The 15669-nt window shown below is 36.7% G+C and overlaps 2 protein-coding genes across 4 annotated transcripts; one reads left to right on the forward strand and one right to left on the reverse strand.

Moving 5' to 3' along the window:
* Positions 1-174: 174 nt before the first annotated feature.
* Positions 175-6600, reverse strand: scyl3 (SCY1-like, kinase-like 3). Its single transcript, XM_043219323.1, has 14 exons — positions 6383-6600; positions 5783-5981; positions 5411-5596; positions 5216-5329; positions 4953-5009; positions 4088-4190; positions 3520-3631; positions 3315-3392; positions 3098-3237; positions 2810-2997; positions 2513-2684; positions 1671-1841; positions 814-1568; positions 175-733 (listed from the first exon to the last, which is right to left on the reverse strand). The coding sequence occupies exons 2-14, from the start codon at positions 5945-5947 to the stop codon at positions 677-679; spliced, it is 2298 nt and encodes a 765-aa protein (XP_043075258.1). The 5' UTR covers positions 5948-5981; positions 6383-6600; the 3' UTR covers positions 175-676.
* Positions 6601-9588: 2988 nt separating this feature from the next.
* Positions 9589-15411, forward strand: prg4b (proteoglycan 4b). 3 transcript variants are annotated; one of them, XM_043218995.1, is made up of 14 exons: positions 9589-9797; positions 10071-10187; positions 10343-10465; positions 10932-11012; positions 11130-11171; positions 11416-11475; positions 11560-11754; positions 12673-13368; positions 13582-13665; positions 13831-13967; positions 14087-14240; positions 14374-14475; positions 14791-14916; positions 15094-15411. In XM_043218995.1, the coding sequence occupies exons 1-14, from the start codon at positions 9734-9736 to the stop codon at positions 15210-15212; spliced, it is 2100 nt and encodes a 699-aa protein (XP_043074930.1). In that variant the 5' UTR covers positions 9589-9733; the 3' UTR covers positions 15213-15411. The 3 variants fall into 3 exon arrangements, with proteins under 3 accessions (XP_043074930.1, XP_043074933.1, XP_043074931.1); XM_043218996.1 differs by lacking the exon at positions 10932-11012 and having other exon boundaries at positions 9593-9797; XM_043218998.1 differs by lacking the exons at positions 10932-11012; positions 11130-11171 and having other exon boundaries at positions 9591-9797.
* Positions 15412-15669: the final 258 nt, after the last annotated feature.

Below are 15669 nucleotides of genomic sequence, written 5' to 3' on the forward strand. Positions count from 1 at the left end.
CTAACACCCAGTTCTGAAATCTATCAAACATGTCTGTTGGCCTCAGTTAGCGTCTGTTGATGTTGTGTGACCTAGCCTTAAATCAACAGGAGATTTTTATATAAAATGTTTTTCTAAATTTCATTGACAGCATTAAATCAGAATTTCGCCACAAATTATTCAAAACAGGCCAAATACCATAAAACCATTTTATTTAGTCAGCAGCTGATAATACAAATAAATTATGTCGGGCTCTCACCCAATCTAATAAACACAAATTAGAGTCTATATATTTCTTCTCAAGTTGAGGCTGTCTGTCCTCTAAGGCTCATTGAACAAAAAATAAGCTGTATGGCACAAATAAAAACTGACATTTGAAGTGGATGTATTTCCAGGTTATGTACTCTTCCTCAGTGAAACACTACTGAAGGATTTGGCATGTTTAGGTCCATAATGCCATCTTGAAAAAGCTCAACAAGACAAAACATTTTTCTGTAGCCGATCCATTTCTATGGTGATAGTAGATTGATTATCTCATTGGACTGGGTGCGGGAATCTTAAAATACACACTACTCTCTTAAATGGTAGTTACTAAATTTTTATGTTGATATTTAGTGATAATATCATGATGGCATATGTAACAGTGTTCTTGTATTGTAATCTCTCTCATATGGCTTTCTGTAGGGGAACGCACTGATCACCAGACGTTCTCATCTTCCCAGTTGAGGTCGTCACCCCATCCTTCTGCCTCCGTCTGTGAAGGCAAAACAAAAGTTCATTTCATCCGTTCATTATTAAGCCATGAAACCTGCTTGGTTGCACAGGTACACTTACCTCAGTCAAGTCAGCTGCGGCAAACTTTGTAGTGAGGCTCAGTTTATCTATTGATGGGTCCGATGCGTGTCCCCTGATGGGTTCTCCGACCGAGCTCTCCACAGGGAGCAGAAGAGATGAAGAAGACAGCTTTATATCTGGGACCATATCTGCAAAGAAGTCTAGTTCTGGATCTAGCTCTGGCTTCTTCTTGACTGCAATTGTGAACTCCTCCCCGAGACACCCAACTTCAGAGCTCTTGATTGTGCTTTTTGGCTTGGGCTCTAATGCTAAACTTGTTTTGCTGGGTTTGAGGGTGTCAGTTGCCTGGTTCCAGCCGGTGTCCCAAGATGAGGCATGGTTTTGATCTTGGACGCTTTTGACACTAGAGTTCAGTTTGAGTGCTTTGGAGTGCCTTGAAGATCCTGCGCTACATTCAGATGGAGGTAACACCTTGCTTTCTGTTGATGTCTTTGGTACAGACACTGGTAAAGGAGTCGAGGGTGAGTGGTCTGAGGTCACTTCTGAGTCCTCAAAATCATCCCAGGGTTCCTCACTTTCATCCTTATTGTCAGCGGAGTTGCTCTGACCAGGGACATCTGCTGACCGTATGCTAATCTGGACTGACTTTGTCTTGTCTTTTTCTGCTTCCTCTGTGTCACTCCAGTTAGGCCAGTCTTCGTCTGATCTCACTGCTCCGTTAGTTTTTGTGTTGTCTGCAGCTTGTGTGCCCATTCTGTACCCATTCAACGGGAACGACATCTCGCTGCTAAATACTAGAGAGACCACTTGATTCAGAAGGGTTGAACATTCAAACACCAATGCAATTCAAGAAAATGTCAGCTTTTCTTTTGCTTGAAATGTCAGTTGTGGCATACCTGCTCTCTCTGCTGTGGTGTGCTGGCCGGTGGGCTTTTCAGTTGCTTGGAAGGAGTACATATTTTCTAAAAACACCTTTTTGTCCTCTGAGCCCTTAGGAAACAGATTCAGGACCTTTGGTGGTTGAGAGACATGGGGATGTGATGGCCCAACAATATGCACAGGCGATGCTGCAGAGGAAAAGAGGTTTGGGATCGGTGAGATTTTTAATGATCGGTTTTAATGGATATTTGTTTACAAATGGTAATATTGCAAAATATTATTACAATTTAAAATTAAAATTTTAAATGCATTAGAAAACAATTATTTATTCAAGAGATGGCAAAACTGAATTTTCTGCATCAGTTTTTAGTGTCACATGATCCTTCAGAAATAATTCTAAAATGCTGATTTGATGCTCAAAAAACATTTCTTATTGAATGCTAAAAATCTATATTTTTGTGAAAACTGTGGTACATTTTGTGTTATGATAAATAGAAATATCATTCAATATAACGGCATACATTTTAAAGTACACGTTTAATAGACAAATAAATATATGTTTAGTTAGTTATTTTTCTTCAAAAGGAACTGAATGCACTACTAGAAAACAAATCTATATCAACTGTATATTAAATGATGCAGCAGCGTCCTCCAGTGGCCTCAAAACATAACATTTACATTGAATTCAGGTTAATATACAAACTTAAGCAGGCCAAATGTTTTTTGTTGTAGATACAGAAATTAAATTTAAAGTCAGAAATCAATCAAGCTTATCACTGTCATTAATTTATTTTGCAAAATATGCAGGGATTAGTAAACTCCCTCTCATTTTAAAGTGCATTAACAGACAGTGTCTCACTCTCTGGGGTGACCTCTGTGGACTTTGTGAAGTTTGGTGTAGTCCGTTTAAAGACTTTGGTCCTCTCCCCACCAACAACCACTTGGGCTCCTAGCAGCGGGACAAGCACAGCTAAACTCTGTAGTGTCATAGCGACGAGCGAGTCATTTGTATCTCTCATTCCCAGCAAAACCTAAAAGATAAAGCGCAGGAAATAACTGACACATCCCAGTATCAACTTAAAAACATTCTCACTTTCCTCGACACGATTCATCATTACTAAGCTGTTGATACAAAAACAAATAAATGTCAAGGTACCTGAGGAAGAATATGATTTTTCAGTTCTTCGTGAGGAAAGAACTCAGCATAGATATGAATATGGGAGAGAAGCACGATCCTGACATGCTCCTCGTTCACCTTATAGAGCTTAAGGAGCTGAGGAACCACGTATCTCCGATACAAAGACAGAGACAGAAGACATTCCTCGCCAGTGCTCACACTCGAGTCTGGACATCAGAAAACAATCAGTCAGCATCATGACTGAGACTGATGCTACTAGGCAAGTGTACAGCAGGCATCTCCTAAAGCTTTACTGACTAGTTGTACCTTGCTTGGGCCGTAAGAGGTGCGGAAGGAAGCTTTTGACGGCCATGGGCTCAGCAAACACCAAAGAATTGAGCAGTTTAGGAGCCAGACGTGTAGCAATTAACTCCTCTGGGAGGTTCTGAACTCGGTCCAAGAGAAACCTACAGAAACAAACTGGTTATTTAAGCACGCCGCACTTCTAGAGTAATAAAATCATGTATTTGAAAGGGAAACTTACTTGAAGAATTCATTCTTCTCCTCTTCATTTTTTAGTGTCAAACTCTTCAGAAAATTCATGATATCCAAGAAGTCATTTCTATAAGAACAAAAAGGTTTAGTTATTTTAATCAATTATCTTAATATTATTTTAATAGATATTTAAACCAAAAAAATGTAATAGATTTTAAAAGACCTATTGATAAGAAAATTTTATAGAAGTCAACCTGAAGAACTTGTGAGTCAGTAAACTGCTGAGAGATGGGCGAGACATGGGGTCAGGGGTCAAGAGGCTGGCCTGCAGCATGTTCTTTAGACTCTCCAACAAGTCATCTGAGACTGAGACAGAAAGTTTGGGTGGAGGAGCACACGCAGATTACAAAGATGGGGAATGGACATGGAAAAATAAATAAAAACGTGGAAGAAACAGGGAATGGAAAAAACACACCACAATTTAGTGAGTGAGACTAAAAGAAAAAAATAGATAGTACAAAAACAACAGAGCATATGTTTTCAGTGAGGCCCTGTTCCAAAAAGCAACAACATAAAAGCCAAAAGGTTGCATCACCATTACAGTGCTCACATGGATTATTTTGTTCTTTAAAGCATCATAACCTGCCATGAATGGACAACTTGTACCCAGCATTTAAATCGTTTTGCACGCAGTTGTCAGTCCGTTAACAATTATGTCACAACGCCTATGCAGCAAGGGCTTAGCAACTGCCACAACAGGATGAATCCCAGACACACTCAGCCTGCTTTACATGTGTCTGTTGAATTAAGAGCGTTACTAACCATGTCCCGTCAGAAGTGGAAGAAGGGCCTCCACCATCACCCCGAATGAAAAAGCGTCTCGGGAGTGGGCGTGCTTGTCGGGAAGAGTTTTGAATCCTTCAAGCTAAAAATTAAAAAATTAAAACTAAAATATATATAAATATATATTGTATTGCTGACACATAATGATCAGGACTGTTAATTTTTTCCCATGCATTGTAAATTCTGCCAACAAATGTGAATGTGATTTTATATATACACACTACCATTCAAATTATGTTTGGGGGTGGAAGGATTTACACTTTTTTGTTTTTTTTTATAAAGAAGTCTCTTACGTTCACCAAGGCTGCAGTTATTTAATTCAAAATACAGTAAATCTGTAATATTGTGAAAAGCTATTACATTTACTTATTATATTTGTGTTAATATCAGCTGTGTTCTCTTTTAATATAATTTTAGATGTTATTTAAAAAAGTTGCAAAGTTGAATTTCATATTGATATGTTTTGTGCATTAGTAACATTTCTTATTATCAATGTATTTGCGATTAAAAAACAGTTATGCTGCTTTGTTGTATAGTTTTCTCAAGAGTCTCTAAAAAATATAATGTTCAAAAGATAGTGGAAAAAGCATTTATTTGAAACAAATCTTTGTAACATTATACATTTATAACATCTGTACTGTCAATACATCTTTCAAATATTTATTTTTTGTATTTTGTAATTGTATTACAAAAAACATTTTAAAAAAATCATAATAATAATAATAATAATAATATATATATATATATATATATATATATATAGAGAGAGAGAGAGAGAGAGAGAGAGAGAGAGAGAGAGAGAGAGAGAGAGAGAGAGACAAACACACACACATATGTTCCCTACCTTCTCCTCAGGAGGAATAGCACAATTTTCTCTTACATTTTGGATACTTTTGAGAAACTGGAGAGGAAGTCACACATAAATAAAGTTACATTACTTAACTTTCTATATATTTGTTAGGTGTTTAACCAATTGTAACAGAACCATGCCATTCAAAATTACCCTTAATGTTTTGAAACAAAAGAAAAATTAAGGGGGAAAAAAAGAGAAAAGATTTGCACCCCTTTAAAGTATGCATAAGGCATAACTACAGTTACGCATGTCACCTCTGGGGTTGCCTCTGAAAACTTGCAAACAGTTTCCATCCCCCCAAGCTTCCAATGACCATCTTCACTGACAAACACCGAGGATGTGCACACATTGTTGTGACTGGATTTGCCCTAAGAGACAAGAGAAATTATTTAGCTGAGGTGTCTAAATATTACTAAAAATATTTAAAACAATAATTACATGCGTTTTACCCTATCATGTAGAAAGACTAGTGCTTGCAGCAGGTCATAGAGGCCTGCGCAGATCTCCTCTGGAGTAAGATTGTCTAGCAGCCGTTTTAATGGTTGAACTGGTTCAGTCACTAAATGTATACCTCCATCCTGCACTGAGCATGACAGGAAGCGAAGAAGACATGGGTGCCTTAATGTCTTCAAGTGCTGCAAAGGAAATTTCTTAATCAGGTACATTTATAAGGCATATAGTGAAATTTATGGGTGTTTTCATACAATTTGTGTTAAGTGACTTTTCTACTAAATGCACATAAAGAATTATGAGCAGGTGTGCCCAAACCTTTTACAGGCAACGTATGTCATTAGTGAAGTATATCAACTGTTGACTTTTACCTTGGCAGCTTTATTGACTTTATCTTCATTGTCTTGCTTATGCACAAAGACGGAGGCAGGCTTGCCATCCCGGAGGAGGGCAGAGTACATGGTAAGACCAGACGGCAGTGTCAGCAATGGCTCTTCCAGCACACAGCTTGGCAGGGCACTGCTCTCAGCACCCATCCTTACACTGAGGCGGTGTGGTCTGCCTATCACACTGTCAGAGGAAAAACATACTGAGTATCTGTCTGTACTACAAAAACAAAAAACACCCACATCTTGAAAATCTCCTTGATATGTATGCTGATGACAGACAATGTCCATCAAGACAATGCAGTAACCTTTCGCTTTTGGAACTAGGCAATTATTCACTGACATTCAACGACAAGCAGCATGCAAGACTGGCATATGGTTCCGGTCAATTGATTTTAGGGATTCTCGACAGGGCTGTATATACTGTATCAACACTTGCAGGATCACTCTGGACAAGCGCTCGTCGTCTCATAAATTAGATCGATTTGCTTCTCTTGTTAATTGTAACTCGGCTTTCGGGAGAAATGTGTATTTTGCGTGCCGATCTATTTCTTATACAGGACAGCTGTACAGCGATCAGACTACCTGTATGGCGGTGTCACCTCGCAGGAAGCGAATTGCCTAAGAAAACCAGTTTTCCTTTCCAGCAGCCACCATTATTGCGAAAAAAAACTCAGCGTTTGCTTTCCGTTAACTTCGACTAAGTCTTTGCGCCGCAGACAAACACTTTAAATGCATTTTCTCTACAACAAATCAGGCGATTTGACAGACCGCAACGATTATGGCACGATGCACAACTTCCTGTTCGCAAACGGTAAACACCGGTTCTTCCTGTTATAGATTTGGACGAAACCATCTCGCTGTACAGGGGTGACTCTGTCTCTTACTAACGAAAAGGGAAAGTATATTTTAAGACTGCTTTTACATTCAGCTTTTCATGCCCAGTATTTTGTTTTAAAAAAGTGTTTATTCCTCGCGCTTGCATATGAAAGTGTTTACAGTGCACCGTTTAAATTTAGTCTACTCGTATCCACCGAAATACTGTCAATGGTTCTCCCCTTTGGTGGTGTGAGGCAACGCAGGTTGACCAAACTGGGCATGAGCAGTTTTATTGCTAAATAGTTTGCTTAACTACTTATTAACATGTTACTTATAAGTACTAATAATATAAGTAATCCTCATAATTATTATTAATGCTCAAACTAGTCTAGAAGATAAGTAAAAAAAAATATGCGTGCAATGTAACACTATAATTTTTTATATATGTATTTTATATATTTAAATATAAGAAAACGATGATCACAAACAAGTCTTTGAATAGTATGGAAGCAGTTAAATGTCAGCAGTTACATTAATTCTGTTTTTATGATATTTTTGATATTGCTAGAAAAACAAAATGGCCTAAATCAGGAGGAATAATAATATGCTGCGGATATTCCCGCGGAAAAATAAAATGCTATGTGACATTTTGTTTAAAAGCTGTTTTATTGACGTCCACGGTTACACCCCTAGCGTTGACATGAATGTGCAGCAATCTCTGAAAGAGACATTACAATTAAATAAACTCATGTTTTTTTTGTATGTGTGTGTCAAATACAACAATAGCAAATGGTGTGTATCCTATATTTATTGAGGAAATGCTCCAAAATCCACTTCTCAAAACAATTTGTTCAAACAGCACCATGTAATGGATTTCCTACAAAAGTCTGTAACTTATTCAAAATGTTCAGTTCATAATTCAAAAGTATTTATATGCCAGTGAATACATTCATCAGAACGAAAAGTCCTTGTGTCATCATTCACAAACAAGGCAAAATGTTTAGTCATGTTGTCAATGTAAAAGTGCACTCACTTGCCTGATGTAAACTATGGCAACAGTTTGGATGAAATGGAGAAAGCTGCACTTCTTATGTATGTATTTCAAAAGTTGTAAGGCCATGACTGACAACATAATCCACAATAGTAGCCCTTATTTCATCTGATATGTGTCACTGTGCCCCTCAACCAAGCATCCCTACTCCTCTGTACTTCCTTTTTTGTCTGACTGTTTTCCTGATCATACATCATCAGAATTTGTAACTCTTGTGTTATCCTCTGTGTGTATATGCTTCCCAGACAGAAGATTCATGAGATGCACCCGCTATTTCAGAGAACTGGTATATAATTGGTTGATCTATATTCTCTTCACTAGGGAAAGTCGAGATTGACTTGCACAATTCATGGTAAATTTACAACAGAAAGTCTAATGTAGAAAATATGTTTGACAGTTTAGGACCACTAATTCAATGACTAGATGTTTTGAGGAGTAAGGCTATAGCACAGAGAACCATTTTGAGCAACATATTAGTAGTTTAGAAAATTCTTTCATGACCTAACACATATATTTTTAGTAAAAATAAGAAAAAAAAGCGTCATGAAGGAAGAGTAACATTGACAGTTTTTCCTCATCATAATTATAAAAATGATGCATTTTTCCTTTTTGAATAAAAATAGCATATGCTGGTTAGGTATGTTTTGACACTGGGATGCTGGTTTGAGCTGGTTTAAGATGGTCTATTGCTGGTCTTAAGCTAGGCCAGCTTAGGACAAAAGAAACTACATTTATGATTTCTTATATGAACTAAGCTACTGCTTTGATTCTTTTATTTAACAAAATGCACTTTTTAACTTCGACTTCAAAAAAAATTGTTGTGTTAGAAGATTAAAATTTCACACGTGACCAACAATTCCACAATATAAAATATTTCATTGAAATATAATCAAAATACTCATCTAACGGAGATGACAGATCTGACAGAGTTAACACTTCTGAAGGTGTTTATTTTGTTTGATTTATTGTAGTATTTTTTATATATAATTGGAACACATAATCTTACATTTTTAATTTTGATTGAACCCTTCTCTGTGGACACACTACTTTAGATGAGAGGATAATACAATAATAAAACAAATGATAAAATATGAGTCAGATTTGGTATAATAATGGGAAATGTTAAGTACATTCTATTATTAATCCTTCATAACATGTAAAAATTAAAATATTTGTATTTTTACATCTAATAGCTTTTGCTGGACACTTGCTGGAACTGTCTCATGTCTCAAGAATGATTTTTAATTTTTTTTGTATTTTATTCAATATGGTGTTTTGGTAGTCCTCATTACCACAACTTTGCTCTGATTTTCTTTACTTTCATATATGGTATTGAAACACAACAGTTTATTTCATTTTATGAAATCCAACTTATTTTTCTCGCGAAAGCAGCTGAGGGAAAGGGGGAAAAGGCGGGAGGTTATTTTTCACCCCTCACAGTTAGGCTATGTATTTTTAGCATGTACGCTTGGATATAAAGTATATATGTTTCAACAGCAGTAACCATGAAAATTAAATAACAGAAAACGGTCAGAACCGCCAAATGCAAGTAGACCCCAAGTCGCGGTTAAGGTGATAGCTATGGCAACAGCACAGGCCACTAAATTAGAGCAGTCTTTTCCAATCGGACAATACATTGGCAAAATATGAGTAGCCTAGGCAATTGCCATCAGTTAGCGCTATAATATGCACTATATATCGCAGAAAGCTTTGCTTAAAATATCGAGATTTTTAAAAAGTTGAGATCAATTGGATGCTAGAGACGAAAACGCACCCAGAAAATCCTATTGGCGGAAATTCATTTCCTAAAAAGGTCTATCGTTTATTTTCCCACCTGGACGTTGGAACATTTTATTTGTAGAGTCTGTGAGTTTGTAAATGTTCTCGACAGGCACACGCAGCGAGTCTGTTTGCCCATGTGAGTCACCGCGCCCTTGCAAACGAGACGATTACTAATTCAGCACTGACTGTATAATTGGACCGACAGGGGGACACCAACGCACTCTGCCTCTGTATAAAAAGTGAAGATCACTGCAGGTAAAAGTATTCCAACAGTGAACGTCGAGATGGCTCCATATCTGTCCTTACTGCTGCTGTTTGCATACGCCTCCACTGGCTCTTCAGATCCAAGTAAGTCAGCATGATATTGCTCAACCTGTAATGCCAGTCAAATTTATGGATTTTTTTTTTAAATGTATAACATCTATGTATCTATCTGCTTTTATTATTTAAATATAACAGTGAACCGTTTTACTCTAAAACATACACTGGTTTGTTGACTGTAAATAATTAACTCTTCTCTTGTTGTTTGTGTCTAAATGTACATGTGTTTCTCAACATACTGAATTAGATTTACTGAGTCAAAGTCTGTTCTCTGTAAAGTAAACACTCTTCTCTGTTCAGATAGCTGCAGGGGCCGTTGTGGAGAAGGCTATTACAGAGGAAGTTTGTGCCAGTGTGACTACGAGTGCCTGGGCTTAAACGAGTGCTGTACAGACTTTACACAGTTGTGTACTACAAGTAAGGTTTCGTACGAACACTCCTCGGGGGCTTTTTCTTTAATATTGGTGTAGCATTCGGTGTGAATGTCATAAGCACTGGTGTGGTCTATATTCTTTGTAACAGTCTGTAGAATGATTTTGATGAGACCGCATTGCTATTATTTCTGATCACAGAGGACTCATGCAAAGGACGCTGTGGGGAGCCTTTTCATAGAGGCAATCCATGTCACTGTGATATCGACTGTGTCTCATATACTCAGTGCTGCCCTGATTATGAGAACATGTGCTTGGTAGAAGGTAATAATGCAAACTAAAAGAGTTTTTGTATGTAGTAGATAAAGTCAAATTATACCTTAATAAATGATCACGGAAAACGCTGCAAATGCATGTGTGGTTGAAAACAGATTCGCAATAAATGATACTAATTGTGTGTTTTGAGGTGACTAACATACACTAATTGCAAAAATATATAAATAGCACATCACACTTTGGGGTCAGTAAGATTGTTTTTGTTTTACGCTCACCATGGCTTCAACAATGTAGAAGTGTTTACTGTCACTTGTGATAAATTTCATTCTTATGTAATAAAATTAGTTTCTTTAAAAAACAACAACAAAAAAACTCATACTGACCTTAAGCAATTGAATGGTAGCATTTATTATTTATTAATTCAAATACTTAATAGAAATGAGGAACTAGAGATGTATTTGCATGCATCTAATCTTGCCCTGATTTTACGCTTATATCTCTGTGACTGTCACAGATACTGCCTTAAAGCCAAGAAACACTGCCACCGCAAGGATCGCTAACTTATGCCTAAACATAAAGAATAAAAAGCCTACAGGTATAATGACTGTAGCTTTGTCTGAAATAACCAAATCAAAGTGTACTTATCTTTTGCTTCGTGTAACTTAATTTTGTACTCTTTAAGTATAGTTTTGGTGTCTTTTTTTATTGGTAGAAACCTCTAATGAGGAGATGACCAATGATGAAGGGATTGGTGGTGAGTCTTTCTCTTTGACTCTCTTCATCTTTTTTCCCCTGTAGGGAACTTGTTAAAAAGAGAACCATGAACTAGGTTACTTTGACATTTGATTATGAAAATAGAAAAAGAAAATGACTATACAAATAGACAGCATTTTTATACTAAAGGTAATTGGCTATTTGGCAAAGCACACCTCAGTTTTAGTCTAACCATAGGCAAAAACTATTGCACTTAGTTGAAATCACTTTGCTTTGTTATGCAGAGGCAGAAGAGGTAACGACCCCTGAAGATGAGAGTGAGTCTACACCTTCGGAGGGCCTTGGTGAGCAATAATAAAAATAAGCTTTATTTGGCAAATATGCAAAACAACACAAAAAGCAACATTTGTTCACATTGTCCTCTGCAGATGCGAGCAGCACACTCCCTGCTGATGAGAACCCAATAGAAAGTCCATCAAGCACAGCAACAGAGGGTCCTACTAACTCAGAATCAACAGAAGGCCCAACAAGCACAAAACCAGAGGGTCCTACTAGCTTAGAACCAACAGAAGGTTCATCAAGCACCACACCAGAAGGTCCTAGTAGCTCAGAACCAGTTTTGGGTAAGTTACTTTTGAAAAGTAATTCATTACATTATCAATATTGTAAATTACTTAGTCTGTCTGAAAAGTAATGTAGTTGCCTAATAAGAAACCTAATTATTCAAATTATTAAAATTCCTATAAACTTTAAAGAACTATAAACTTTTTTCTAAAATATTATTTCAAATTACTGAACAAAAAAGCTTAAGAAATATTCATGAAAAATATTCTTGAAAAGCAAAACTAGTAAAATCTGTACAGGTTTATGTAAAAATAATTTGTCTTCTTTCAAAAACAATGAAAATGTTATTAATTTTGATTATTATTATTTTTTTTTATATATATATATAATTTTATATGTACGTGAGGGCGTTTGCACACATATAATGAGCTCAGGTACGAAAAGACATTACCTCTCTTTAGTTTTGATTTGATTTTCGATTTGAATTTGTTTACGTATACACTAAGCTTTTAGATTCAGGAAAGACTGTACCTCACAATAAAATAGATTACATAATCAGATAATGTTAACGTTTTCAATTTAATTTCGTTCATATAAAAATAGACACTAAACTTTCAGAAAGACTGTACCTTGCATTCATACGGATTACATAAGAAGATTTGTTTTTGATTTGAATTCTTATTTAAGGGAGACACTTCGAGCTTGTCTATGTCTAATTCACATGTCTTTAGATATTTTTTTTAGATTCGATTAGTTTTAGTCTTATCATTATGGTTTAAGTTAAAAGACGCTGCATTCAATGTTATCTTTAGACTGTACATTTAGATTTCAAATTCAATCTTGGGTTTAGAAGTGTTAAAAATTATTTACAGTATGTAATGCAAGTACTTTATAAGTATATAAATGACCTAAAAATGTACAGTAATCCCTTACTTTGTAACATTACTTAGTAACACGTTACTCCCAACACTGCTCAGAACCAACAGAACTTCCATCAATCGCAGCACCAACAGAAGGTCCTATAAGCTCAGAAACAACAGAAGATCAACCAAGTGCAGCACCAACAGAGGGTCCACCGGTTCCAGCAACAACAGTGGGTCCAACTAGCTCAGAACCAACAGAACCTCCATCAAGTGCAGCAACAACAGAGGGTCCTACTAGCTCAGAAACAACAGATGGTCCATCAAGTGCAGCAACAACAGAGAGTCCTACTTTCTCAGAAACAACCGAAGGTCCATCAACCACAGCACCAACAGATGTTCCATTAAGCGCAGAACCAACAGATGTTCCATTAAGTGCAGAACCAACAGATGGTCCATCAAGCACAGCACAAACTCTAGGTCTTCCAAGTGCAGCACCAGCAGAAGGTCCTTCAAGCTTAATGCCAACAGAGAATCCTACTAGCACAGGACCAACATCACAGAGTGAGGAACCAAAAGAATCTCTCAAGGATCCCATAACTACCCCTGTCCCAAAGAAGACACTATCCACTCCTGCTCCAGTGAAACCAACAAAAAAACCTATTAAACCTAGCGTAGACAACGACAAATCTGAACCAAAGGAACCTCTTAAGGACCCTACTGATCTTGTTCCAATAAAACTAGAAGAAAAACCTCTTAAACCAAGCTCAGACAAGAATGGCAAAACAGATAGTAATAAAGATTATCAAGCTGGTAAGAACTGTTGTGCTATATAATTATTGTATATTTATCATTCATGCTTAATATTAATTGTTTCCACTAAGAGCCTTCATGCTTACCATTTTAACAGTGTGCTAATACTCTAATGCTAGCATGAATATTTCAAATTGTAGTTATGTTTTTTTCCTAACTGGAAGTTTTGTATTTGTATTTTAAATAATTAAAAACATTATTTTTCTTTTGCAGATGATTACGACACTAACCTCTGCAGTGGGCGTCCAGTCAGTGGTTTGACTACTCTCAGAAATGGCACCATTGTGGTGTTCAGAGGTCAGTACCAGATGCAAACTCACTTTATAACATTTATTTTGTTCAATGCATTTATATTTCCATTATCAGATGTAAACTGTGAACTGAAGAGTGTACAACGAAAAAACACACTTCGAAACAATGTTATTTGTGATTAAAATGCCACTTTCCTTTTTTCCACTATAGGACATTATTTTTGGACACTGGACAAACAGAGAAATCCTGATCCTCCTCAGTTAATTACACAGGTGTGGGGAATCCCATCTCCCATCGACACGGTTTACACCCGCTGCAACTGCCAGGGCAAAACCTACTTCTTCAAGGTTGGTACAATTACTAGGACAAAATGCTTTAATTCACTGTACATTAACAACCACAGAATATAATAACAGAAGTGGTGCTTGACATCATCTGATATGTCATACATGTGCATATTTCACAGGGAAGGAACTACTGGAGGTTTGAGAATGGTATGATGGATCCTGGCTTTCCCAAACCCATCAGCCAGGGCTTCGGACAGATCGGGCATATCACAGCTGCTTTATCTATACCCGAGTACAGAAGCAGAAAAGAGTCTGTAATCTTCTTCAAAAGAGGTTAAAACTGAAAAAAAAAATGTACATGTATATTCTGTAAGCATACTATGGATGCCTGTTATATTAAGTGGGTGTCAGAGTCTGTCGCTCATAGACTTTCCTTGGTTTTTGACTTTAAAATTGATTTCTGCAGGTGGAATGGCACAAAAATACACGTACCAGGTTACTCCAAAATGTGGGAAAAAGCCAAGAATTTCTGTGTATACAGTGAGGACAAGAGCCAGACGACAAGCTGGTAAAGAATCACAAGTTTACAATAGAAAATAAAGCCATTTCAAACAATGCAGCATTACATGTAAGAGATGAATCACATTTAAATGTCAAAATAATAGGAAATGAGATAACTGTTAGATATAGGAAGAGGGGAGGATTTGTGCAAACATGCAGAAAAGTGAAAATGCCATATATAGTACTCCTGGGAACGGAGGTTTCACCAAGGCCTCAAACAGCACATTTTGTTCCAGGAGAGGCCTAACAAACCAGATAAGTGACCTTAAGCGGGTTAACTCAAACAGACCTCTGAGCATTTTGGGATTTCTTCTTTTGACAGACGCAGCTCTGGGGCAGGTGATCAGTATCTCAAAAACCTGGAAAGGATTTCCAACAGTGGTCACCTCATCCGTGTCTGTTCCCTCAAGGGTGAAAGAGGGATACAAGTATTACGTATTCTCTCCAAGTGAGTGTTTTGTCATTCATTAAAGCTGCTACCATCCTAGCACTGTAGAAATTGAAAGCCTTTTGTTGCATTTATACTTTTATTACTTTTCTTAAATTTTTAATCCAATAGTTATATAATTGGCATTTTTAAAAACACTGCTCTCATGTTGCATTTCTGTCCATTTTTTTCCCATAGACAAATATTACAGCATGAAAATGGAAAGAGAAAAACCAGTGATCCTAAAACCTGCTGTTGGTCCAAAGGAAAACTCCGCAACCAGCTTCTTTAAATGCCCAGAAAAATTGAGGCATTAAATGTTTTTCCCTCATTCCATATAGGTGATCCTGAAGGAGAAGTCTCTGGGGTATATGTGCAACAATAGCTGAAAATATGATGTATCAATTGTTTTTTTTTTTTTATGAGAAAAATTATTAGGATATTAAGTAAAGATAATGTTCCATGAAGATATTTTGTAAATTTCCTACTGTAAATATTAAAACTTTTGATTAGTAATATGCATTGCTGAGAACTTCATTTGGACAAATTTAAAGGCAATTTTCTCAGTATTTAGATTTTTTTTTTTGCACCCCCAGATTTTAAAAGTAGCCTTCTCAGCCAAATATTGTCCTATCCCAACAAACCACACATCACTGGAAAGCTCATTTAGTTTTCAGAGAATAATGGTACATTTTTCAAATAACTGGCCATTATGACTGGTTTTGTGGTCCAGGGTCGCATATTGTAAATTTATATTTCTACTGATGCACTTGT

The sequence above is a fragment of the Puntigrus tetrazona genome, chromosome 20 (genome assembly GCF_018831695.1).
Source record: "Puntigrus tetrazona isolate hp1 chromosome 20, ASM1883169v1, whole genome shotgun sequence".
Lineage (NCBI taxonomy): Eukaryota > Metazoa > Chordata > Actinopteri > Cypriniformes > Cyprinidae > Puntigrus > Puntigrus tetrazona.

What these genes read in the sequence shown, in the direction of transcription:
- scyl3 (XM_043219323.1), bottom strand. Translation starts at nt 5,947, where the DNA reads ATGGGTGCTGAGAGCAGTGCCCTGCCAAGCTGTGTGCTGGAAGAGCCA. An exon ending in TTTCAGAGGCAACCCCAGAG is followed by an intron (nt 5,010 to 5,215) that starts GTGACATGCGTA and finishes CTTCCTCTCCAG; the next exon opens with TTTCTCAAAAGTATCCAAAA. An exon ending in CTGACTCACAAGTTCTTCAG is followed by an intron (nt 3,393 to 3,519) that starts GTTGACTTCTAT and finishes TTGTTCTTATAG; the next exon opens with AAATGACTTCTTGGATATCA.
- prg4b (XM_043218995.1), top strand. Translation starts at nt 9,734, where the DNA reads ATGGCTCCATATCTGTCCTTACTGCTGCTGTTTGCATACGCCTCCACT. An exon ending in TAATAAAGATTATCAAGCTG is followed by an intron (nt 13,369 to 13,581) that starts GTAAGAACTGTT and finishes TTTCTTTTGCAG; the next exon opens with ATGATTACGACACTAACCTC. An exon ending in AAGAGCCAGACGACAAGCTG is followed by an intron (nt 14,476 to 14,790) that starts GTAAAGAATCAC and finishes TTCTTTTGACAG; the next exon opens with ACGCAGCTCTGGGGCAGGTG.